Here is a 26,667-nt window from a genome sequence, read left to right as displayed (position 1 = left end):
GACCCAAATACCTCTCTCCAGAGTTGAGGTGGGGGTGAAAGTGGGGACTAGAATTTACCCCAGGCCTCTGAATACAGAAAGCTTAAAAAAAAAAAAAAAAAAAAAAAAAAAAAGGAGGGGGTGAGGAAAAAAAATCACTTCTTTGAACTCCAGAGTTACTCATATAGAGATACGTAGAGTTAAATCCTAACAATCAAGCCCTTAAAAGAAAATCACAAATATTCTAATGCTCTAACAAGTTAGTGGAGGTTTTTTCCATTAAAATTAAAATCAAATAGAAGGCCATGGTAAATAAACCATTTCATTCCTCATTCCAGAAAAAAAAAAAGGCACTTAGTCATTCCTACTGTGGGTGCACTTCAGTTTGAACACATGCATCTCTGTTGAGCGGGTCATTTATATGGTTGTCTGCTGGAGTTTTCCTTCTTTCAACTTAGTAGGGAATATTTGTGATCTTTATTACCGCAAATAAATCTGCAAAACGCCTTTTGCTTGAGGCTCTTTATTTTAATTTCAGATAAATAAATCACATTAGGTTTCTGGCCGTCATATTAAGATAAGCATGGATCTAAAAATAACAAACATATTTCAAGCCAAATGTTTTCAGATTAAATAGTGGTAAGTTTCTCTGCATGACCCCCAAATCCTATTGATGTTGAAATATTTTTGGTACTTTGAGAGTGTTTCTTGAAGAACATAAACCTGTTTAAACTACAAGTAGAATGACTTTCAAATCATCTATGGACCTATTTGTACAACATTATTCAGTTCAAGCCTCCCTGGGCCACAGTAAATCCATCTTTAAAGTTGGGATATTTCCCCGGTTACAGTAGAGGGCAATTTTATATCTTTGTAGCTTAATCTAATGCTTCTATCTATACTGTGGTTTATATATGAACTGCAAAGAGCTCTAGACCTGAATTTCTCATCATCTTATGTATATATACTAAACACCTTAAAGGCAGTTCAAATTCAATTTATTCAATAACTGATTCTTCAATCACCCTCAGTCCACCAGAGCTGCTCCTACTCAGATTAAAGCATTAACTTCTTGGGGAAACTTTTGGACTTTTCAAGGACAATTTCCAAAAACAATGTTTAACAGATAAATGTATGTTCATTTTTTTGAAAACAAGATTTGGGGTGAAGAAGATGAAATACAACTCACATGATTTAAAATAGTCTATTTTATACATTTATTAGGTTAGGATCTAAGTATATGTTCTCTGCTGAATTAGCATGGACAGATTTGGTAAGGAACAGGAAATCATGTATATAAAATGACTGCAGAGTTTCAGTCTGGAATTTTTGGTGTCTCCTTGCCCGAAAGTCCTGGTTTCAAACACTAGGAAACACCTAAGTAGATAAACAAGCATATCAGAAAGGACATGTAAATAAACTATAATGTTGATCACTCCCAAAGTATAAGGTAAAATATAAACTTGGGTGATCTTCTGGTCCAGTCAATTCAGATATCTTTCTGGACTTAGCGCTACAAGCCCCTTCTATTGCTGAACAAGTCACCTTAGAGACAGTGATGTTTTTTCATCAGGGGCTTGTCAAAGATATGCGAAGAAGCCTCAGTGATGCTTTGCTCCTATAAAGCAGCACCATCAGTCTATAATAAGTATCCTTTGGGAAACAGCTCAACCCTCCCCACCGCTGCCCAGGGATGACATAACCATTGAAGCATGTGCAATACCCAATTTCCAGAGCCCTGATTTATGCTGCCTTGTGCTGGGCAGAGGGCATGACTTAGAGGCAAGACTCTTATCTTGGCAGGGGTCTAGGACTGGCTGCAGCTCTGAAACAACCCCTGGTGGGTAATTGAGAAGTGACATTGATGGGTTGCCAGGGTTGCCCCTGTGCTTACACATGCCCACGAATATAGCTATGATTTAGAAGTCCAGCCAGTGGATGAGAGGAGGGGAAGATAATGTAAAGCTTGCTCACCCTGGCCTCCTTTGACCTCAGCATAGTGAAATGGATGCAGAGCTAGAAAACCATGTGCTATTAGTGAGTTGGCATAGCATGAGGTTTTGCTTTCAGAGCTTTTATTGCTATTGCAAAGCACTGGGCTCTCTCTTTGTTTGCTGTACATTCTGTCCCCCAGAGATAGACTCTTTTCTCTTGAAAGGGTTTAAAAAACAAATCACTATTCTTATTTTATGTGGTATCCACCATTAAGAATTCATGCAGAGCAATTTTACTTGTTGCCCATTAAGATCTCCCAGTGGAAGTCCATGATTACAGCAAAGGCAACCTGTTTAATACTTGGCAACTCCATAGTTTACATAAATTAACCCCATGAGGATAGGGAAATGCTAATTGTGAAGATGCCTAGATCATACAATTCTGACACCCAAGATGCCTTAAAAGGTAAATCTCCAGGAGGTTCTGGGCTTGACTTTTCTTGGAGCATATGTGCTTTTTCTTATCTCTCTTTTATAACAGCAAGGCAATTTTTAGATAACACATTAGCAAAGAATTTTCTTTTCTGAGGAATAGAATAGCACGTAGCCTCTCAGGAAACAATTTTAATATCACTCACATTTTATAGAAATTAAGATTAGAACCGAAATGAACTGTAGGCAGTGGTGCCAATTATTTACACCCCCAAAATATAAAAACATATAAAAATTATGGAGTACATGGATCAGTATTTGGAATGTAGATCATTTTATTTCAATGTTCACTCTACTTAGATAAACAACATTTTAAATCATGATGAAAATCAAAACAAAGTTTTTGCCCTTTTTTCCCTCTCCTTAGAAGAATAATCACATATAAGCCACAAAGCAAAAGTCTTATTTTTAAGAATTTTGGATACATTAAAATCATTATTTTATTGTTGAAAGTGATAGACCTTAGGGAATATTATTCTGACCAGGGATCTATACATGCTTTTCAATCAAGTGTTTTCTTCCCCTTGGTCGTGTAGACCAAGGAGAAATCATCATTTCTCTTTCTGGGGAAATAGGAGTTAAGTGCTTCACTTGGGCAAACATAGCTTGTAATTAATAGTTCTTCAGATTCTTGGACTTTCATATTGAGGCTTGGGCTACCACTCAAGAAAATGGTAAAGAGCTTGGGATTGGGTCCTCCAGACACCTACTCCCCTCTTGTAAGCACAACTCAGACTCCTCACAGTACTAACTATTCTTTCACTAAGTCACCCACCCCCCGGTACCAGTGAAGTAGGGGGAAGCAGGGGGTGCAAGCCAAGTTTATATTTGGTTATCAAACTGGATAGATCACCATTTCCCAAAATGTTTCTTGAACCTTAGAGCAGATGCTTCAAAAGAGATATGATTCAATTTTTTTAAGAAGCCAAAATTATACTTTATATCCTGTATTTAATGTGTATAGCACATTAGTAATATAACTGGCTCTGAAATTTCTGCAATTAAAACATTTTTAAAACTTGGTTTTACCTAGTATATTTCAAATTTGACCTTTATTTTTCTTAAAACACCTAGAACAGTGACCTAGGGTATTCGTATTTCTTGGCATGTGCTTAGGAAAACACTTGTGTCAATGATTTAGGTCAGGGGGCCCCAGCCTCCCTACTCCCGTCCATGGACACTTTCCCATCACCTCCTGAGTTCTGCTGCCTGTCTCCCACCCCTGTCCCTGGCCTGAGCTCTGCCTCCTGTCTCCCCTCTCCACTACTCCAGTCAGTGGAAAAATTGTCTTCCACGAAACCAGTCCCTGGTGCCAAAAAGGCTGGGGATGCTGACTTAGATCACTGGTTCTCAATGGGGAGAAAAGGTGATTCTGATCCCTAAGGAACATGTGGAAAGTGTCTGTGGATTTGTGTTTTTTGGTTGTCACAATGAGGGGATGTGGAAGCATGTTGTGGGTTGAAGCTAGGGATTATGCTAAACATCTTACAATGGACAGAACAACCCCATTCTCCTGCCCCCATATAAGGAATGAGCTGGTCCCAATGGCAATAGTGCCTTAATTGTGAAAGCCCAGCCCAAATAGAGCTTGTTCAGAGGGGCCTTCAGTGATCTGGTGTCCATGGGCGGGCAAGGGGCTCTTTACATTGACCAAATCTTGTCACTTAATTTTGGCCATGAAGACCTACTTTGTTTATTTACAGGCAACACTGTCTAACACTGTCTCCAATTTGAGCTAGGAAATTCTAAAATGAACACTATGACACTATCCAGTTGCATTGCTGGCAAATTGTTAGGTATTTCTGTTATATTAGTCTTTTCTACTCACTCTCTTGAAGATTTCTATGATATTGGTTTCATACAGGTGAATCATAATGTAGCATTTAAGTATTATGGAAAAATGAGATTATACATGTCTGACATGTTATATAAATGTAATACTACTTTAGACAGCATGTTTTATATAATCGTTGTGCTTCGTAATCTTAATTACTAACTATATTGATACCTTCTCTTTTATAGATAAGGAAACTCAGTCTCAGTTGTTCTTTTAACAGTGAGTTTGGCGAGCCAGGGCAGGAGTCCAAGTCTCAAAAACCTCTAGGTTAGTCCTCTTAGCATTTCTATAGTATTATGCTGTTTCCATTGCTATACATGATTTCATATATGTGACATGAAAAAGTGATTAACACAATAAATATTCATGAAATAGATTTGTATTTTCCAAATGTTTGTGTGTGTTCTAAACTCTTAATTTTAGGCTATCAAGTGTAGGAGAAAGACAGTCTCAGCAATTGTTTCATTACAATCTTTGTTAATCACAGGTATAGTTAGTCAAATCATAAATAGTAATAGATGATATAAAAATCATTAAGTGCAAATAAGCCTTCTTCTAATCTTCATTTTCTACATTAAAACAAATAAACATGCAGAAATATATTATCACATTTCAACATCAACTGGTAAACAAGGGGCATTGGTGTGTTTCCTTTCATCATCAAGCAGGGAGATGCGGAGCACATTAAGCACACCCAGACTTGTACGCAAGTCCTAGACTAAGTTCTAGATTTTGACTCCACCCCATTATTCATATTACTTCATACATATTTTCTGTCAGTGTAAAAAAGAAAACAGTTGAGATAAATGGCTACTCATTGCTAAACAGCTATCTTTGGACTTCATAAATTCCTTAGCAATTTGAAAATCCAGAGATAGATAGTAGGTCTATTTCAGTAGAACACTTAAAAGGACCTCATAAACACTGGTTACCTTGAGAGTATGATTACAACAATATATTTGTGTCACAACAGTTGGTTATGCTATAAGAAATGACTAAAAACTATTAAAGACAAGTAGCCCCCTCCACAAATATAAGGAAAGACTTTTAATCCTTGTACCCAATCTTGTACCATTTATCCAATTCTTTCATCATTCAGCAAGTGTCAGTAACAGCGAATGTGTCTACCACAATTTTCATCAATCCTAAAATATTGTGGCCATAAATTAACGATGACCACTATTATTGTTGGAAGAACTAAGTATTCAGAATTTATCCTTTCTTCTAAGTATAAGTAGAAGGCCATCAGTTAGTATCAAGAGTAATAACAAGTAGCCCCATTCATGGAGATTGCACCAGTTACAAATCAAAGGCATAATAAAGTCAGAAAAAAGCTTTTATATTGAGTTATGGGAACAGTTGTTTAAATTCAGACAATCCAGTTGTGCTTGTGTACATCACATGCTATTCTCATGATCCTCTGGACATCACAGATTCTACTCTAACTCAAGAAAACATTTAAAAAATTTAATTGCAACCAGAAAGAATTTTCCACACTGCTCACTGTCACTTAACATATTCTTCACCAAAAACAATTCAGCTACAGTTGCAGTTATGACACTATAATAATCATCATAAAGCCTATTACTTTAAGTCAGTCAAGATCTGTTTGCAAAATATAATCAAGTATAATTTCATGATTCAATAAATAGTATATAAATCTGCTATTACTGGTTTCATTTTCTTTTCAATACTACCCATTTCCATTTTCTTACTGGTAGTTATTCTGACTATTCAAGTGTCATTATTGCCCTTTATTGTTATTCAAATGTAGTTTTATTAGATCCACTGACACTATATATAAGGCTATGGTTCTTTACCAGCAATAATTCCATTTCTGAAGGATAATGGAAGTGATTGCACACAAAATTCTGAGCTCTTACTTTTTGTTAGTTTAATTCTGTGCCTGAAATGGGATTTTAACTCAATCATATTGGAGAAGACCAAAAGGTTTTTATAAGCTACCCTGAGAAAGCAGAAAAATATTATTTCCATGCAGGTATTTGGCTCAAAGACCCATGAAACCATTACTCCTTCTCAATGATGTGTATAAGACACACTTACTGACCAAATTAAACTCTAAGTTTCTTTTGTCAGATGGTATTCATCATTTTTGTGTATTTTTCTCTTGGAAGATAATAAAATATTCAAGTAGTTGAACGACAATGTTACAACTCAGTTAAATAACTTTTTAAAAATACTTTGTAGGTCTATGGAAAATATAATTTAAAAGGCACATAACTATAAATACATTATTATTGTTGGTTTTATTAATACAATACATTGGTTGACAAAAGAAAATTATATCAACACCAGGTTATAGCTCTCAAAAACAAATCTAATAAATATTGCATCAAGTTATATAAAATTAACTGGCGTGCCTGTTTGTGGCTAGCAGACAAAAATTACATGCTTCTTTTGTATCCTACCAACAATTGTTCTTGTATATAGAAATAGAATGCTGCCTATTATCACAACCACAGATTTGTTCTCTAGTAGGAAAATTACTCATATTTTGCCATGTATAATGCACAAATATTTGCCCAAATTATTGAGGGAAAAATAAGGATGTGCATTATACATGGGTATAATGATTACATACCATGGGTGTAATAATCCCGTGTATAATGTGCACAAAAACATGGGTGCGCATTATACACAGCAAAATGTGGTAATATAAGAGAAGGACAAATGAAAGTATCAAGCACTTTACCCAAAAACTAGAATTTCTCAGGAAGACGAATTTCAAAGTTTTTAGGATTTGTTACAGGGTATGTAAAGAAGAGGCAAACAGCCAAGCATGGTATCAATGGTGATGGATTTGGATGAGGTTGGGGAAAAGAGCCGTGGGGTTAGCAAATGTTTACTTGCCATCTCTGTGAACAGAGAGTGTGGTCTGCTCCCTGCCTTGAAGAGATAAGAAATAAAGGACGTTAGGGGGATATTGACCTTTGGGAGACAAAGCTAATTATGTGAAACACTTCCAGTGCAATGTGAGGCATCATATAAATGAGGACTAGTATATTCATCCCAGACAACAAGAGCTGTAGGAATTTAGAAAAAGGAATTCAAATTCCACAGCATCACCTATGAAGAGCATGACTACATGGACCCTAAAGAGCTATATAATAATATTACAACCATTGTTAGCTAGTCTCACTTACCAAGAGGCCCCAGGGAATAAATAACTTGAAAATATGACTTCTATGATACTAATCTTTTTCCAACTTACCTACACAAATATTCTCATATATCTTTCCTTACTGAGACTCAGAACCTACCATATAGAAAAAAAAACCCAAAAACCCAGAACAAACAAACTGAAAAAAAAAAAAACATTGGAGACCTATTCAACAGCATTCTTAAAATGTTCTTATTTAATATGAAGAAAAGCAGAAAATTTAAGCAGAAGTGTCTTATCTTTTTAATTACAGAAAAACTTAAATAATCTTCAAGCAGGCAAGGATCAGAGAATTTGGGTTCCAGTTTTCTACAATATAAGGTTGCCATGTGGTCTTGGGTAAATTAATTCATTGACCTTGACCAGCATGTGTCACAGTTTCTACCATCCTTCCAGCTCTGAGCAGATCCTTGACTCAAAGACAACTTTTGGCATGGCTGCTTTATTTTGATTAAAGAAATAAAATTCTCAAGGTAGCCTCTGGTGATTTTTGTTTCCAAGGATGCTTTAGCACCAAATGGAACAAGAAGCCATTTTCTAATTCCCTGCCTCCATGATCAAGATCAAAGCTGTAGAGGCTGTTAGTGAGGACATGGATTTAACTCACCTCCAGAGACTTCTGTGTTTCTCCTCAAGTTGGGTGAGCAGATGCTCAATGTATTTATTGGAGTCCATGTATTCCTGCACACATAGACATACAAAGACAAATAAATCCTCATTACAATGGTTACCAGAATTCTGAGACAAGCTTTATCTCTACAAGGAAGATTTTTGACAAGATAATCCCTTTGACTCTAGGAGTTGATGTGTCAATGACTTATGTGCATAGTTATTTGGGGATGAATACTATTTGCTTTATAGCCTGTGATCATTCTATAAACAAAGCACTGAAAAGAACTGAAGTTCTACAGAGTCAGCATAAAAATTCTCTTCATAGGAAAAAAGCTAAATTTCATAGTCATCTACACTGGGGTCTGTATTTTGTAATATAAATATGTGAGCCTATGTTGCTGCTGACCTTAGAAGATTAATAAGATAGATAATACAGGTCTTTATTACATTAGTCTTACAAGAGTCACTTCCTAGAAAAAACACTATTTTTGAACTTCTTAGAATGCTTTATATATTCACTGCCCACATTTACTGGACATATTATTTCCCTTGATGAAACACATGTCCATTTTCCTTCATCTCTTTATGGAAACAAGACAATGTAGTTTGCTTTTGTTTTCTTTGACTCTTAGAAAATAAATCTTTGGCTTCTAAGAAGACATGAAGGCAAGGTATATCTTGTATTTTGGACATGCATGTAAATTTATGTTCGTAAATGAAACCAAATTTTCAAGGAATGTTTCTGGAGAATGAAGAATTCCTTTGTTCTTCATTCCTTTGATTGCTAACTGTGGAACAAAATACAATGTATAAAGCTTGATGATTTTTTTCATGCTGAACCTGATACTTCTTTTCCCTTCTATTTGGAGATCTAGCCTGCACGCCTGTGTCTCTGTTATAGCTGCCTTAGACAGAATTGTGTGCAATGATTCCAGTTTTAAGGTGCCTGTGAAAGTTTGTTTCATTTCTTATAGATTTGAGATAACCTGGGAACTTTGATTAATACTCATATTTTTCTTTCTGAAATACAGATTTATTTATTTTCATTTAATGCTATACATGATCTATTGCACCTATGGGAATATTCACTATAATGGTGTGGGAGAGGGCAAGTGAAAAAAACAGTAATATGATGGGAAGGGTCCTGTCCCATGTTTCTGGGCCTGAACCAACCTGTGTAGCTTTTGAGAAGGCTTCTTATTTTTTTACTTTATTTTAGTTCAACTATAGAGTATACTAAGTCCTTATCTAGCTAAAAAAAAATGTTGTGATTATATAACACTATCATTCTATTGCAGATAATTAGGAAAAGAGCCTTATTCTTATTAAATAATATACATTTTCAGGTTATTTATACAAGACGACTGGGCATGTCACAACCAAAGTAAAAATCCGTTTCTGCAGGAAGTTGTAATAGTTTGTTATTGTGTTAAGTATCCTGGTCAAAGTTAAAACATGATTTAGAATACTACTCAAAATTATCGAAGACATTTTCAAATACATTTCATTGAAAAACTTTTAAAGGCACTGTTCCTAATTAGAAACAAATATATACATTTCAAAGCCATTCATCCATTTTTCATTCAGTTGCCTTTTCCACACCTGTTAGAATGGTACTTGATGTATAACTTTAGTAAATACAGTAATAACCAAGAGCAGAAGGCTCCTGCTCCCAAAGAGCTTACAGTCTGCAGAGAGAGACATAACGAGTAAGTGAACAAATTGATTTCAGATCGGTTACTACAAAGGAAATGATAGGTGACAGCGAGGAGGGGCAGCTTGTTTATACAAAGTGGTCAGAAGACTGAGCAGATATGTGATCTAGGACCTGGAAGAGAAGGAGAAGGCAAGCATGTAGAAAAAAGAGGGAGAGGAAGGAAAACACTGCCACCTCCGGAAACAGCACATGCAGAGGTCTTCAAATGTGGTACTTAGGGAACAGAAAGGAAGCCAGTGGGGCTGGCAGCAGACAGCCCAAGGTAGGTAGTCTAAAATGAAGTTGGAGAGGTAGGCAGAGGACAAATTATGTGCAAGCTCTGGAAAACAGTTTGGATTAAAACCAATCGATTTGTTAATTTGTTCATTATGCTCAGCTCAGTCAGAGCTTGAACATGAAAGGTGTAGTGATTACAAATATGATCTTTGGATCAAAGAAATTTCAGTTCAAATCCTAGTTTGGGTATTTGCTAGTTATGCTCCCTTAGGCAAGTTATTTAATCATTCTAAGCCTTATTTTCTTTATCTTCAGAAGGGTAAATAATACTCAATTTACAGAGGTGTTGTGGGGATTAAATAAAATAGCTTAAGTAAGCATATATCATAGTATCTGCCAAGCAGTGAGCATAGCCTTTTTTATAATATTTCACACACCAGAGATTAATAGTAATAATATTTTTTGAACCATTAAATATAAGTATACTTGGATTCTGGTTTAAAAGCTACCTCAAACAATACCAGCTGTTTGCATTTAAAGTAGCTTCACCCAATATTCCATAAAAATAACTATGATGACAAGCCCTAAACCATGTAACAATGGGAAACAAGAATTAGGAATTATCCTCTTCTTTTTATCTTTGTTTTATCTTTACTTTTCTCTATAGCAATCTTAGTTCTCATGTCCAGTATATTTTAGTTGGGTACTTATTTGGGTATTGTCTATACCTCACCAGCCTCTCACCAAATTTTCTCTCTCTCTTTCTCTCCTTCTCCTTCTCCCCATTCCCTCCATCTCTCCCCACAACTGAAGTGGATTGAGAGGAAAAAAAGATATTCTGTTTATATGTGCTTCTGGTTAAATGAAATCTTTTTTCTTTTCTTTTCTTTTTTTTACCAAGAGAACTATTTTTTCCTTCCTATTGAATTTATCGGGGTGACACTGGTTAACAAAATTACACAGATCTCAGGGGCACAAATCTACAGCACACCATCTGAATACTGCATTATGTGTCCACCACCCCAAGCCAAGTCTCTGTCCATCACCATTTATTCCCCCCTACACCCTCCTCTCCCTACCTAGAGAACTTCATCAGTGCTCTCATAAATTTATCATCTGGCTCCTGAATTAGATAATTTTGTTAACTATAGAGAAATCCCTACCATTCTGTAAAAACTAAATAGAATTATCTATTGGGAACCAATTTTATCCATCTATATAGAGGTTAACTCCAAGAAAGCAATGCAGGGTGATGGCAGCAGTACAGTGGAACTGTCTTCACCGCAAGTACAATGTTATAGCTACTGCACCTATAGCAAGAACTGGGGTGTAAAGCACAATACTGATGCTTCTTATTTTACAAGGACTCTAATAGCCCACTATATGAAAGGCACAGGCAGGAAGAAAGGGTGTGGCCAGATTCCACCTTAGTGTAACAAAGCTCCCAAATCACCTGAAAGATACTGGATATTGGAACTTGGAGAAAAGATTTCTGCAAAAGCTGGTGAACAAAAAGTGAAATCTACACTGTCTATTGGTGATCCCAAGGCCTGCATGAATCATTTCAGAATGAGTAAATTAAACACATACAGCATGGTACCCAGGAAGAAGTACTGGGGCATAAGAGAAAGAGAACATCACCTTCAATCACAGAAGAGGGTGTCATTCTGAAAGCGAATTATCAAGAAAAATGTGAATGCGTTTTAGACAGAGCCTTAACATGTTCAGTAGGGTCCAGAAAGACCTGGTCTCTCTAACATGTGCAGAAAGATTAAACAAATGCTGAGGTAAAAAGACAGCAGAATTAGCCCTGGCTGGTGTGGCTCAGTGGATTGAGTGTCAGCCTCTGAACCAAAGGACTGCTGGCTAGGTTCCCAAGGAGGGCACACGCCTGGGATGCAGGCCAGAACCCCAACTGGGAGCATGCCAGAGGCAACCACACATTGATGTGTCTCTCCCTCTCTTTCTCCCTCCCTTCTCCGCTCTCTAAAAGTAAATAAATAAAATATTGCTTTAAAAAAAGACAGCAGAATTAAATTTTATAAAACAACAGGGTAAGCTGAAAAGATAAAATAAGGGAGTGAGTGAGCTAAGAATTTCAAAGAAATATAGACTGCAATAGCAGAATTGAAAACTGTTGATCCCTACATTGTGATTTTACTGTGGCTAGTGTCTTCCCACCATGAAATGGAGCTTCAAAGAGGAGCGAGCAATGGATTTTGTATGTTGGCACTAAATCTTGCCGCACTGATGAAGTCTACTTTTCAATGTTATCTGGAAACAAACCAAATTCTCAAACCCAGGCCAGGTAATTAAATACTCAGCAAACCGTCTGCCACTTCTATGGTATGATTCAGTTAACATATATATTATTCAGTTAGTGAAGCCTAAAACTGCTGTAACCTAGAAGAAAAACATAACTATACCCCCATTTTCCTTGGTGTCAATGTTCGCTCTGTACAACACATTAGTTACGAAAACTATCAGTTTACCAAAACTTGCCTTGTCTAGCATGTACTTCCCAAGTCACTCAGCACTAAGACCCTTCTGAAGTATAGTTATTAATGTGGTGAACATTCTATTCTACTTGTTTTTCTTATCACAAAACCCATATGAGATAATAATAGTACAACTGAGAATGAAAACACATACACAGTCCTGTGTAGGGCAAAGAACCTAATTAAGGATAAAGATGAAAATGAATAGAAACATAATTGATATTAGGCAGAAAATGTAGGTTTGACTACCAATTATAACTTTTGAGTATTTGACAAGGTTTAGAATATAAACAATAAAGGGTTAATTAAAGCAACATTTCTAAATAGAAGAAAAAGAAAGAAAGAGAAAAAAAAAAACTTAATTATGCACATTAAAGGGGTTAAGCACATTCCAGGTAGAGTTTAAGGAAAACTATCCATACAATCACTGGCATAAGAGCTGAATAACAATCATAAGGCAAAAACACTGCAAGTATCCAAACAGTCAAAAAGGGGTTTCCTACTAAGGAGCTAAAAAAAGGTTGGCTCCATAGATTCTGGCCGCTCCAGATGTCCATCGAAATGAGTTACGTAGGCAGACTTTTCAGTCTTTTCTTAAAAATGGTTCCATTACAGTTTTTTATTCATTCTACTGTCCTTGAACATTTGTATTGTTTCCATTTTTTGTTACAATAAAACAAAGAACTATAAACATTGTTTACATATGTTGATATGTTGTTTGCATTTTTTGACAGATATATGCATTCATTTCTGTTGGGTGAATATTCTTGGAGTAAAATTGAATATTTAGGTTTAGTAGATACTGCCAAAAAGTTTCTAAAATGATTATACCAATTTGCATGCTCACCAGCAATGTATAAGAGTTCCGGTTGATCCACATCTTCATTATTAGTTGATATTTTTAGTCCTTTTCATTACCAGTTATTCTGGTGGAGACAGATCTTTGAGTTTTAATTCATAAGTATCACTAATCAAGTAGCTGCTATATCACAGTGCAACAAAAAGCCCTTCCTAGGCATTCATAAATTCAGAATATAAAGCATCTACTTTAATTAAAAACTAAAAATTATATATGTTTATGTGTGTGTATTTTAAACTTAAAAGTATGTATATATACACATATATACCAAATACCCAAGAGATGAATAAAATATATGCCGGATATGTATATGAGTGTAATATGTGTGCAAGTGTGTGTATGTACATACATAATATGCGGAGTGATGAATCCAAAAAATATGAAATTCACAATAAAAAGATTCAAAAGAATGTAAGCAAATGTTATGTCTAAAGATACAAGATATGATTATAAAATTAAACAAACATAAAAGTCCCAAAAGAAAAATATGGATATACATTCTATGTTTTTGTGGTGGACAAAGGGAGGAGGAAGAAGCAGGAAGCAGGAAAATACAAAAATCTATTTGTACATAGAGACAAAAATTATTTTTTGTTTATTACTTGATAATAAAAAGTTAAGTAAAAGTGTGGGTTTTGCCTACATATGTTACATTTGGGGAAATAATTTGGTAATTTATATCATGACATTTAAAATATCCATGCACCTTTGATCCAAAAATACCATGTCTAGGAATCCTCCTGAGTAAACAATCAAATTTAAAAATTTATGATGATATGAAAAAATTGGGTATTCTTACCTTCAAAAAATTGAGGTATGATTAAAATAAAACATGCTTTACCCATCTGGAGAAATAGATAATTCTTTAAATTGGTAAAGAATGTATAATGAAATGGAAAGCAGAGTACAATGTTACATGAAAGCAGGATGTAAAACTGCACATTCCTGTTTATCACAATTTTGAAAATATATATAAATGTTAAAAGAAAATAAAGTCAACGGTATATGGTAGTATTATAGGGTAATTTAATTTCTTCTGTATACTTTTCTCTTTCTATAACTTTAAAATACTATATGCTCACTATACAAATTTAAAAAGTGATTATTTAGAAACATACAGCCCTAGAAAATACTAGCCACAACAATTTTATTATAATTACATTTTAGACAGCAAGATCTAAAATACCACAATGAAACAGTCTGCTTTATATTATTCTAAAGCTAAGCTGGTGTTTCAAACAATACAGTCCTATTTTTTTTACATTGACCTTGTCAGTGTTGTGCTAAAAGCATTTCACCCAAGTTAGAAATGAGGAGGAACATCAAACTACACTAAGACATATATATGTACCTTTGTGAAAAATTTAAAGTTTTTCACAAAGGTACAGCATTAAAAAGACATCTGTTCCTTGGCTAAAACTTATGTAAATTAGAATCATCTTGGAACTTTGTTTCAGGAAATTTGCCTTTCACTTCTTTAATGCATGTTTCAAGGCAATTAGAGTGAAACAATCAAAGCATTTAGAAGTTTAAAGGAGTACTGAACATTGCATACCTGTGTCACATAAGCCCATTTAATGTGAACTTCCTATTGTCTAATATGGGGCAGTTCGGAGCAAAGTCCATTAAAAATTAATTCAAATGATGTTAGGATTTCATCTATCAGTTGTCTTAAGTAGTTTAATATGTAATACTAAATCAAAACTGGCAGAGATCCAAATTCCCTCCAAATAATCTTCATGTTGTGGTCAGTGTAATTCTTGGCAGAGCCTGTTAAATGCTGTCAGGGCTCTTGTCACTAACGCAGGTTTCCAATTCACCTTTGGGCAAAGAAGCACAGGAGGCCAGGAGGTCAGTTCTTCAAATCAACAGAACTATCACTACCTATAGGAATTTCCACAATTAGGAAATTACTACATAATAAGTGATGGTTCCCTCCAAAATTATTTTATCATGTTAACAAGAAGATACATCTGCACCATCAATGTCAAAATCTAAAGCACTCACTTTTGAGATTACACACAATGGTAATAGACAGGTGACTCATTCTTGGCTGGCATACGTTCCAACATTAATTCTTCCAATGAGGCACGATAAACACAACAAACAAATCAGTTCAGGAACAACAGCCTTAACCAGATTGATCCCAATGCTATTATCTCTCCATTAGCCATATTTCCTAATCACTCTTGAAACAAGTCAACTTGACTTCCACTGCAAACTCTTCAGTGAAACTGCTCCATTACAGCTGCCAAAGACCTCCACAAGGCTAGGATATTGCTTGTTCCTTATTTCATGCCCAGTTCCTGCAGAACTTGATGTTTTAAATTATGCTCACTCCCTCCCTGATAATCTCTGGAAGTGTTTCCTGCCTCCTTCTATCACTGAGACCTTTGCCTATTTCCTTCCTCCTCCTTCCTCTTTCCAGCCACTGTGTATCAAGAGGAAGTTTCTCCTCCAGGTGCTCTTTCTTTTTCTACTTGAAAATCCAATAGACTTCTAGGGCTTCAACAATTATCAAATATCCAGAGACTTCCAAGTATTTATCTCCATGCTAGATCCTCCTCTTGAGGTTCAACCCTGTGTATCCGACTACGTACCAAACAAGTCCCTTTAGATGTGACACAACTCTTTAAAGCATCTTATTTCATTTTTTGTATCCTTCTACACCTAACAGAACACTTAGAACATTGCAAGTATCAATAAAGGTATGTTAAATACATGAAGGATTAATTAGTTCATTAGCTGGATGTAATCAGTCTTATAACAAGAGAATCTGAAATTATAAAACTATCAAGCCTGATCTTCCAGAACTACTTTTTAGTTGAAAAAGTTATAAGGGTCATAGACACTTTAGACAGTTTTCCAAAATTATTATACATCCACTTTTATTCGATGAGTACAAACCAGAAATGACATCTCAAAGATAACCTATTGACAATCTTTGCAAAATCAAAGTATTCTTTTGATCTCATAATCCTGAGGAAGATTTAGGTACATTTCTCATCTATGCCATGTAGGTCACATGGGTTTGTCAAAGATGAGCACAATGCATAAAGTCATAACCATGTTACAGAGAAAACATCTCTGTAACTTCTGTCATGGATGAAAATTACATTAATATCAATTACCAGTGAGATATAAATATATAGTAGTAATCACAGAAATGAAAAGGTTTATTCCCTACTATTTGGTATCAAGCAATGCAATCAATGCCAATCAAACCATTAGTACAGTTTAGCAGAACTTTATATCACAAAACATGTGAATTAGAAACTACTAAATTGTCCTCCATCATATATTTTCCTTTATTTATCAGAAAAAGACAGTTTCTGCTGGACACATGATTCCTGAACTAGAGATTATAGTTTTCAGCAAGCTACGTATGAACATGTGACTGAGTTCAAACCATAGATAAGAGCAACACTGGTCCATGCAATATCCAAGGTATCTCCAACCTAAAAGCAAGCTTCTTGCCCATTATACACTCTTCTACTAGCTGGGTATGGTAACAACCTTGGGCCCAGAGACAGAGGTACCTATTGGATGGTGAAACTCACTGATCTTAAAAAGCAGGTATCCACCTGCCCTAATCTTTCACTTTGGCATCTTACATGTAAAAGTAATAAGTCTGTATCTTATTTAAAACACTGTACTTTCGGGGTCTCTTTGTTACTGCAGCTTGGCCTGTACCGTAAATAACACAATAAATGGTCAACATTTCAATTTAGAGAACTAAGGCTCATATTACTGTTAAATGATTTGCTCCTGATCAAACAATGACACCCTTAAGACAATCAGTCTGGCACATCTTCTACTGCCTCAAACCAGAGTAAAGCAGAGAACCTGCCCATAGTGAACTGACTCATAGTAGATTCTATACTGGTAAGATGGAGACCAGAGGCAGAATGAATCACCCTCACTTAGGGAGATCTGGCTATTTACAAAGCCATAAAATAGAGTCTGGAATAAACTTCAAAAATCATACTAACTGTATAATCTACAAGGTCTGGCCAGAGAGTGTCCATCCATGTGTTATGAAAAATAGAGACATTTATTAAAGGATATACAAGACATAAGAAACATTCTACATAGGACAATGATGCCTCAGTCCCCTTCAAAGTAGGCACTTTGGGACCCCTCACATTTCTCCCATCATCTCTTCCATCATCACTATTCAAAATATGATCTCACCTATAAAAGGAATCTAATGAACAAAATAGAACCACAGGCATGGAAACATGGAACAGATTGACAGTGACCAGAGGCAAGGGGAGTAGGGGATAAGGTGGAAAGAAGGGGAAGAAACTAAAGAATATGTATGAATGACCTGTGGACATGGACAACAGTGTGGGAATTGACTTTGGGAATGGGGGTGGGATGGGCAGAGGAGAGCAAAGTAGGCGGGGGCGGGGAACTGGGACATTTGTAATAGAATAACAATAGAAATCTCAAATAAAAAGTTATTTTAAAAATGCTCTGCAAATCCTTTATTGTAATCACCATCAGCTGCCCTGTCATATTTTCCTGAATCTCATCAACATTCTGAAATCTCTTCCCCTTCAAAGGTAATTTTAGTTTTGGGAAAAGCCAGAAGTCACAGGGCACCAAATCTGGGCCATAGGGAGGCTGAGTCACCTGGGTGATTTGATGTTTTGCCAAAATACTCTGCACGAGAAGAGATGCATGAGTGGGAATGATGTCATGATGAAGCTGCCAATCACCAGTTGCCTATAGCTGTGGCCATTTTCATCATACATCTCACAAATGATGAAGAACATTGAGGTAGTTACTCCTTATTAACTATGTGGCCTCGAGGGGCATAGTTATGATGGACAACACCTTCCCAATCAAAAAGCACAGTTAACATGGACATGATCTTGCTGCAATTTTGCCATGACTTCTTTAGGCATGGAGAACAAGGTGACTTCCATTGGATAACTGAGCCTTTGTTTCTGGATCATAGCTGTAGACTCATGGTTCATCTCCAGTTATGACCTTCTTGAGGAAATCTGGCTTATCGGTAGCAGTTTGAATCAAGTCATTGGCAACTGCAGCATGATGTTCCTTCCTCTCTGGTAGCAGAAGCTGTGGAACGAATTTTGCCACAACACATTTCATGCCAACAGCCTGTATCAAAATCTCAGACAGTTTTTGGAATCCCCAGATCAGCTTCTAGTTCTCACACTGACAGTAGCTGATCTTGTTGATTGCAACCCACATATGTTCAACATTCTCAGGTGTTCTGCTGGTTGCTGGCCCTCCTGAATGTAGATCACTTCCAATGGATTCTCAACTATTTTTGAAGTATTTGTGCCACATTTTTATTTGCACTGTACTTATTGCATCATCTCTGAAAGCCTTCTGAATCATCCAAATAGTTTCCATGGGGAAATATTCAAACTTACTGCAAAATTTGATGCAGATTCGTCACTCTACCCACTCAGTCATTTTGAATGTGACAGCCACACAGTACACATGCTCATTCAATGGTGTCTACCACCCCCCACTGACTAGTAGAGTGAAGTTGTCATTGCTTATTCTTGCACATTCCAGTCTACTCTCTTTGGCTGCCAGGTTACATCAAGGTCTCATTATATTAATGATGGCTTTGGTTTGGTTTTGATTCACCTCGTTCAGCAAGGCCAAGGACAGAAGTTAAATTGTAGTCTCATATTCAGCACTCTATTCTACAAAGAAGTGGAATGAATCCTAATACAACATCTTGTGATTTTTATCAAATTTGACAAAGATGTTATTACTGATACCTAGATATTCTCTGAGGGAAAGACATATGAGTTTTACTTGGTTTTAAGTGAAAAAGAGAAATGATTATTGTACAAGTGGGGATATTTAGCAAATGAAGGAATTCATTTAGGTGAAAAAAATAATTTGACTTATTTTAAGATTTTTTTCTTGATGTAGATATGAAAAATCAATCTATCCTTAAGTTCTGGTTCTGCAAGTCAGTAACATATCATTTGTCAGTATGGCAGGAGTGTGTGTGTGTGTGTGTGTGTGTGTATACTGACAGAGATCAGCCACCATAAAAATAAAAATGGCATGGTTAGCAGAGTCCTCATTTTATCTTTGATTCTTGCTTTGATGGAGGCACTGACAGAGCCTTTATAATCAAATGTCTTAATTAGGTCACCAGCTACTTTAAGAAGAGTTTGGCCACAGAAAGGTCAAGGACTATTACAAATTCCAGTATCACGGCAGAAATTTACTGATGAATTCATCACAGCAATGTACCGTACTTTTTACATGATTCCTTCTACTTAAATATTGGATCACAAAATGCCAATTTCACTCATTACAGTGTGTCATGGCCCCCTGAGCCTACCATTATCAATGCCCTTCAAAATCTGGCCAGTTATCTTCTAGCTGGATCTCCTATTACTCCCCCAACACTATCCTCTGGCTCCAGTGAAGCCAGGCTCCTTGCTTTTCCTGAAAAGGCCCAGATATAAACTCTCTGCAGTTCTAACACCCAGCACAGGACCCATAAATAGGTGCCAAAGTCAAGTCAGCATCAATGTTATCCACAGTTAGAATCTTGAAGCATTTTAAGAGACTAGTACACTTGAACTGGGTTGAAGCATCACTAGGGAGAATAAGATTTGTTTACTCATAGTAATGATTCTCATTCGTTCATCTGAACCACCTGGAGAACTGGTGGAACCAGACTGTTGGGCCTCAACCCCAGCATTTCTGATTCAGTCGGTGCAGGATGGAGCCCAAGGATCTGCATCTCTAACAAGCTTTTGGGTGTTTCCAATGCCACTGGTCTGCAGCCCAGTCTCTGAGAATCACTGGCTATGGCAACAGGGATTAGTTCACTGTTTAGCTCCACTGCCACTCGTTGTCCTCTCTTAGAAATTAGGAAGACCAATGTAGATAATGCCAAATTCAATTATTCAACAAATATTCTGAGTGTCCATTAAGGTCAGGCACTCTCTAGGCTGGGGCGGCCAACCATAACAATACATACAAAAGTCTCTAGTTTCATGAAAGTTATATTTTTTTGTGGAGGAGAGACAAAATAAGTGAAAGCATTATGTGGAAAAATTAAAGAGAGAAGGGGAGAGAAGGTGAAAGAAAGAACAGAAGTAGAGAAGTGGGTTAACAGAGACCGGTGTAGGAAGAGAAAACATTTGAGGAAAGATCTAATAGACATAAGGGAATTAAACCAGGCAACTATCTTGAGAGGCCCATCCTAGGCTGAGAGAAGAACAAATCACTGCCTCAGCCTTATCACTAATGAGGTAAGATATAAAGGTAAGAGTGTGTCAACAAGTTCCAGGAACACCCTGAGGCCAGTGTGGCTAGAGCACAGACAGGAGGCATGGGGAGGAGACAGATAGAGAGCATCAGGGTCTCACAGCCCTTGTTAGTACTTTGTCTTTTGTTCTCAATGAAGTAGGGAGCAATCTCAGTGGGATTTGATTTGAGGAGTGAAACTATCTCACTTAAGTTTGCAAATGACCCCACTGGCTAATGGTAACTGCAGGAATACACGTCGGGGAGCAAAAGTAGTAACACAGGCTGGGAGACCAGCCGGAGGCTCTTGGACCAAGGTGACAGTCACTTGAACCTGAGACATCACAGGAAGAATAATAAGTTATTGGAGTCAAGACATGACCTGAAGGTCGATGAGACAAAATTTACTGATGGATTGAATGTGAGAATGAGAAACAGGGAAAGAATCAAATATAATATTTGGTTTTTGGTCTAAACAATCGGATAATGTAACATTTACTGACAGGGGAAGACCAGAAGTATGTTTGTGCAAGGGGTGTTGAATAAATTGTTCTCCTTTAGGCAGTTAAGTTTGAGATGCCTATTGCATATGGGAGAGGAGATGTTGATGAGGACATTTGTCTTGAGGCAGCAGACCTGCCATACAGAAATCTGAGATCCCATAGTGTATATGGGTAGTATTTAGAACCATGGGACTATAATGAGATATCATCTGAGGAAGGAATGATATTGCAGAGAAAAGGACCCAGTAATTGGAAGTTGGGAGGAGAAGAATAAGCCAATAAATGAAGGAGAAGCCAATGAGAAAGCAATGGACATGAGTATTCTAGAACAAAGTGTTTCAAGAAAAAGGGAGTGCTAGTTACAATCAAAGATCAAGTAAGGCAGGCCCCAAATTGACCACCACATTTACTATTATAGAGGTCCTCTGTGGCCTCCCAAATGCTGTTTTGGGGGAGTGAGCTTTCTGGAGTTCTCACTGGGGAGACTGAAGAGAAAATCTGGTGCCAGGGGTCGGGAGAATATATAAACAAACTTCATAGAAAATATCATGTGATTCTTAAAGTTTAGTATTCCTGAGATGCTACTGAACCACTTGAAAAATGGCAGACTCTGGGCCTCAGCTCAGAAATTCAGTTAAGTCTGGGAGTCAGGTTGGGCCCAGAGATCTAATTTCAACAAGAACTATGGAAGAAGATATTGCTAGTTCTCCCTGCAGCACCTTTGGAGAATGGTCTCTTAAATGGAATTTTCTGCCATTTCTGAGGACCTATTAGGTCAACAAAACAAAACTAACCAACCACCCAAAATCAATCAACAAAGCAAACCTTTCTCTGAACCACCCACAATACCTACTCCACTGAGCAGAGTCAGGGCCTTAGGGTCTGTTGACATTCCCATAGTATTAGGGAACAAGACTGTGGATATAAAGATGTTTCAGAAGAAAAGAAGAAGGTTCTACCCATGTTGGAGCCAAGAACTCTCCTGGGAAAACTCAGACTGCCTATCATAGGAAAGAGCTCTTGGCCCCATAGGAGGGCTGTAAAATTATTTTAAAATATTTTTTGTTTTCATACTCATCTTTAGTCAGGGGCTTCCCTCAAGGAATGGTCTACTTTCTACTGGGTGAGGAGATTATGCAAGTATGCATTAACACATAAACCTTGTTTGGATTTTATTTTCTGAGCCTGAAAGCATTTGTGGACTCAAGGATTTGAGTATGTTGAGGATTAGACTGCATCTTTCACTTGCAGGCACTGTGCATAAATCTCACTAAAGGAAAAAGCATTTCTCCTGGAGTGAGGTCTTTCAAAGACTTCCACTCTATTGACTCTGGGCGGTGCAGGGGTAAAGGGAAGGAAGTGGGGAGGATAGGCGGTACTCAGGATCAGATCACAGGTATGTCTATATTTTCATCATAAAAATGAGGAAAGGTAAGTAGTAAATCCAATGAGTTTTTCTCACTTTCATGTGGCTGCAGGCTATTGTTTTAATTAAGTATTCAAACACTCAGACTTGTTTTGATGGAGAGAGAAACACTGGCATTTTCTAAAACCAAAAAAGGCAGAACATACAAATTACCACCACTGATCATCAAGCTTTACCCCTAAATCTGGGTCCATATTAACACCAAGTGATGTGCTACTGAAGACCACAGGTGTCCCCTGACACACATCTCAGAAGATAAGGAATGGAGGCCCTGAAGAGATACGCTGTCTTCTCTGAGCAATCTGCTCAAATGTAATATTCTGCAGGGTATATGTGTGCACGCACACACAGAAAATAGGTCTATATAGTGTTTGCAAAATATGAAAGCGGACTAGTAATTACAAAGATTTCTGGGAGTCAAAAAGCAGTTAAAATGTTATTGGCAAATGCTACAAAACCACAGCCTGAAACATTCCTAAGAGAAAACTGCCATGAAGATAAAGGGCCAAGCTAGAGCGATGCCAAGCTCAGGTGGAACACAGAAAGGGTGAGAGAGTTTCCTTGGGCAACAGCCTGTGTGATTAATTTAAAATACAGTATTCTGTGTCCATACCCCTCCCCACACACACTAAAGAGCAAGGAACATGGAATAATGGATTATTACTTCATGAGTCAGAATAATAAAGAACTATCCTTTACTGAAGATTAATTACATCCTGGGGAGGCAGGGCCATGAGCCTGGGGTAGGGCTTGGGGACTGGACTCTGTGTGGGTGCCTAAAAGCAGTAAAGCTGAGCTGGACTTCACTGGAGCCTCTGCAGCAGACACTGGGCCGGTTCGGTGGAATCTTCTCAGTCAGAGCTGTCATTATGGAGGCCTTCTAGTGTAATGTGGAGAGCCCTAGGCCATTTCTCCAGCTGTGACAACCCTAGTGCTGAAGACACTTGAGCTTACCCTACATCGTCCAGGAAGAGGCCAACTCTGCAGAACAAAACTGAGCTCCTTGAGGACTGGATAATTAGTATTTCAATATGGTTCCCTATAGCAAGAACGTTACGATATAGTGGGCATGGGGTCAAAGCAGGACACGCTTGGCTGACACTTTTCATTTTCAGAGCTTTATATATGATCAGGAAGAAGCCAAGTAGGAACTAGAAGGTAGGAGGGTAAGAGTGAGGACACTCTTTCAGCAATGGCCCTTGCCTTCTGAAAAGAAAGAGACTGCATTGAGGGCTGCCTACTATTTTCAGCCCCCTCTTTCTAGTTTGCAGTCTTAGCTCTGCCAAGGGGGAAAGTGGAAAAGGAGAGCAGTAGGAAAATACTCACTCCTCTGAAATTACACAATAACTTTCTCCTTCAACTTTGCCTACAAAGAGCCTGAGTCTACACTATAGTTGATTTTCTAATATTAGGATAAACAGCTTCCAGGAAATGCATGCCTACAACATTGACTACCAATCATACAAGAACAACTTTAGCATAATTTTAGAAGATGGAGAGACAGGATTTATGAAGTACAAGATGCCCTAATGAAAAAAAAAAATCAGTAGTAACCTTTTTCATTTTTCTCAACAAAGAGCCTGGATTAAATACAATCTATTTCCTGGCACCTTCCATCCTCAGTGCTATAGTTTGTTAAATGTAAAGAAATTTGAGATTCTCCTCCAAAGTGCCCCAAATGTCTTGTGGTATAAATGATTAGCACTCCTGATTAAGAAGTACTTTTATTGGTGATAATGTCGAGGCTGATACAGCCTGAAAGAGACAGTACTATTCTCTTGTTGGAAAGATAATTAGAAAACTTTTTTCCCTGACAGTGGAGAGTTTCTCTGATTCAGGAGAAAAGAAGTTTTTTCTCTCTCAAAGGGCAAGACAAATTAAGTATGTGGGTTCAGGAGACATTAATGCTCCTGTTGGGAAATCTGGAGAGAAATATTGTAAACTCATTGTGACTTTTAATTTAGAGAGGGATCTTGTGCCCACAGCTCCTGTCTCTGTGCCAGTTCATCCCTGAAGAATATAACCCAGCAACTCATCATTGCCCATCACCGAAGCACCTCCTGGCCCTCTCCTCTTGGCTTTGCCAGGTCTGGCCAAAATGGTCCTTTAGCTCCAGCTAAATACCTACTTCACAAAAGCACATTCTTCTAGTAATTAGAATCTAATTCAATGTTTCTCCCAGTGTGGTCTCCTGACCAGCGGCATTAGCATCACCTGCAAAGTTGTTAAAAATGAAAACCCTCAGGCTTTCCCCACATCCACTGAATCAGAAACTCTATAGGTGGGACCCAGCAATGTGTTTTTAGCAAGTCCTTCAAGGGATTCTAATCCCACTTGCCTATGAGAACCAGTCCCACAAATGATCAATAAATTATTATATTCACTCTTTATCCACACGTACCCTCCCCAAATTTAAGATCAACTAATCACTTAAATCCATAGTTTCTTGAGTTTCCTTCAGTATTGAATAACAATAAAGGTTTTTTTGAATATCTAACTTATACAGTATCACATTTTTAAAAATATCTCAATGCAAACCCAGCAATAGATGCACTGCTGTGAAGCTGACATTTGTGCTAATGATGAAGGTGCCATTTTAAAAATCAGCATGAGATCAGTACTCTTGATAAGTATATAGCAGGTGCACCTGCGCTGTTACTTTAAAAAAATGTTTTTTAAAGTATTCCCTCTAAAAAGTGTTAAGTGGCTAAAACCCTTCAATGAATGGACTGGATCTGAAGAGTCTGTTATGGGACAATCATGCAAGACAGGAACTCCATTTTCACAAATACATATTTTGGGTAGCAAGTCAGAGAGTTCACTTACCACTGGGTAAAAATTTAACTATCTTAATTCTTATTTTTGATGAAAATCAGCTGCACTTCAACAAGGCAGATGTGTTAAATCAATTTAGAAAGGCAATTTACTATGATGAGGTTGTTGAGTCAAAGAGAACATCAGGAAATTTATGCAAATATTTTTGGGAATTTGTTCTGAGTATGCAAATGACACATAGTAGTCATGTTTTGCATGTAAAATTAAATTTGCTATAGCAACAAATCACACTCAAGAATAAGGATCGTTAACATGAGAAGTAGACTCTTTTTTATGACTAAAAGGCTGCAAATTGCGGGTAAGTTGCAGGTGAATCTAATTCTGGCCTCCAGTATTGTTATTCATTCAGGTCAAACAAAACCAATCCCAAAGAGGTGGAGATTTCTGCTGACTCTGTGGGCAGCACATGTATGGATGCAAAATACCATGAGAAGTAGAAGCCATGGCGCCTCTGCTTTTGCCTCTAAGTTGTCTCAGCCATCATTGATCAGATGAGGTGTCTTTTAGCTTATTCTGGAAGGACTCTGTGCTATCATTTATTATTTATAAGAAAAACAAAGCCAAACTTCTATTTTTTTTAATATCTCTGAGATCTAATTACTGTTCAATTCCTGCCTGCCCCTGGAAGAGAATTCTGGAGAGAATTTGGACTTCTAGTGTGTTGGCCCTCCCTGACTCACTCTGTAAGCCCCCCCACACACACTTAGGAGGGCTCTGGATCTCCTCTTTGTTAGCAAAGTTCTGTGTCTGCTATCCTTATTAGGAAATATGGGAATTGGGCTCCAAATACCTCCTGGCCACTTGAGCTATATAGCCCAGTCTGTTTGCTCAGGAATGAGAGATTTCTCAGGGCATGAAACTTTCAGTGCTAACCCTAGGGAAGCCATGGGTGAGTGGGTCACTCTACCCCCTATTACTCCTAGCTTATTTGTCCATACCTCATCCCTGGGCTTCAGTTTCTCTATAAAAATGCTCCAAATTTATCCTTGGGATTGGGCTCAGCCCTAAACTTTAGTGCTACTGACCAGCTCTAACTCCAGGAGATGGTTTTGCTCATCCACCATCCACTAAGGAAGTTCATGCTTCCAATAAACCCAATCACTGAGCTAGGTCTCATTTAATCCCAGGTGGACTGCTCTGGAAACAAGGGCTCACACTCTTTCTAAGGACTCATTCTCAGAGGACTCTCCCCCCAGGTCAGAGCCATAGATAAATCTGTTAGCATCCCAGCCATGCCCTCACCCTAGCTACTGTACTGTGAGGTCTATTACTGCACACTACCCTTCAGTGGAACCAACCCTTCAACTAAGTTAGA

The 26,667-nt window shown here is 37.4% G+C and overlaps 1 protein-coding gene across 2 annotated transcripts in view; it reads right to left on the bottom strand.

The window, feature by feature from the left end:
- The window catches only part of NCKAP5 (NCK associated protein 5), a 750,489-nt gene that overhangs the window by 538,836 nt on the left and 184,986 nt on the right, over positions 1–26,667 (bottom strand). For both annotated transcript variants that reach the window (XM_054574978.1, XM_054574979.1), the window contains exon 2: positions 8,031–8,104. In XM_054574978.1, the coding sequence (XP_054430953.1) occupies positions 8,031–8,104 (74 nt within the window). The remainder of the gene's footprint in view (positions 1–8,030; positions 8,105–26,667) is intronic.

This window comes from Pteronotus mesoamericanus, unplaced genomic scaffold, assembly GCF_021234165.1.
Source record: "Pteronotus mesoamericanus isolate MK-2021 breed Mesoamerican mustached bat unplaced genomic scaffold, CSHL_Meso_final contig_27, whole genome shotgun sequence".
In the NCBI taxonomy this organism is placed as follows: Eukaryota; Metazoa; Chordata; class Mammalia; order Chiroptera; family Mormoopidae; genus Pteronotus; species Pteronotus mesoamericanus.
The sequence above is the reverse complement of the archived record's forward strand: the minus strand, read 5'-3'. Positions and strand labels throughout refer to the sequence as shown.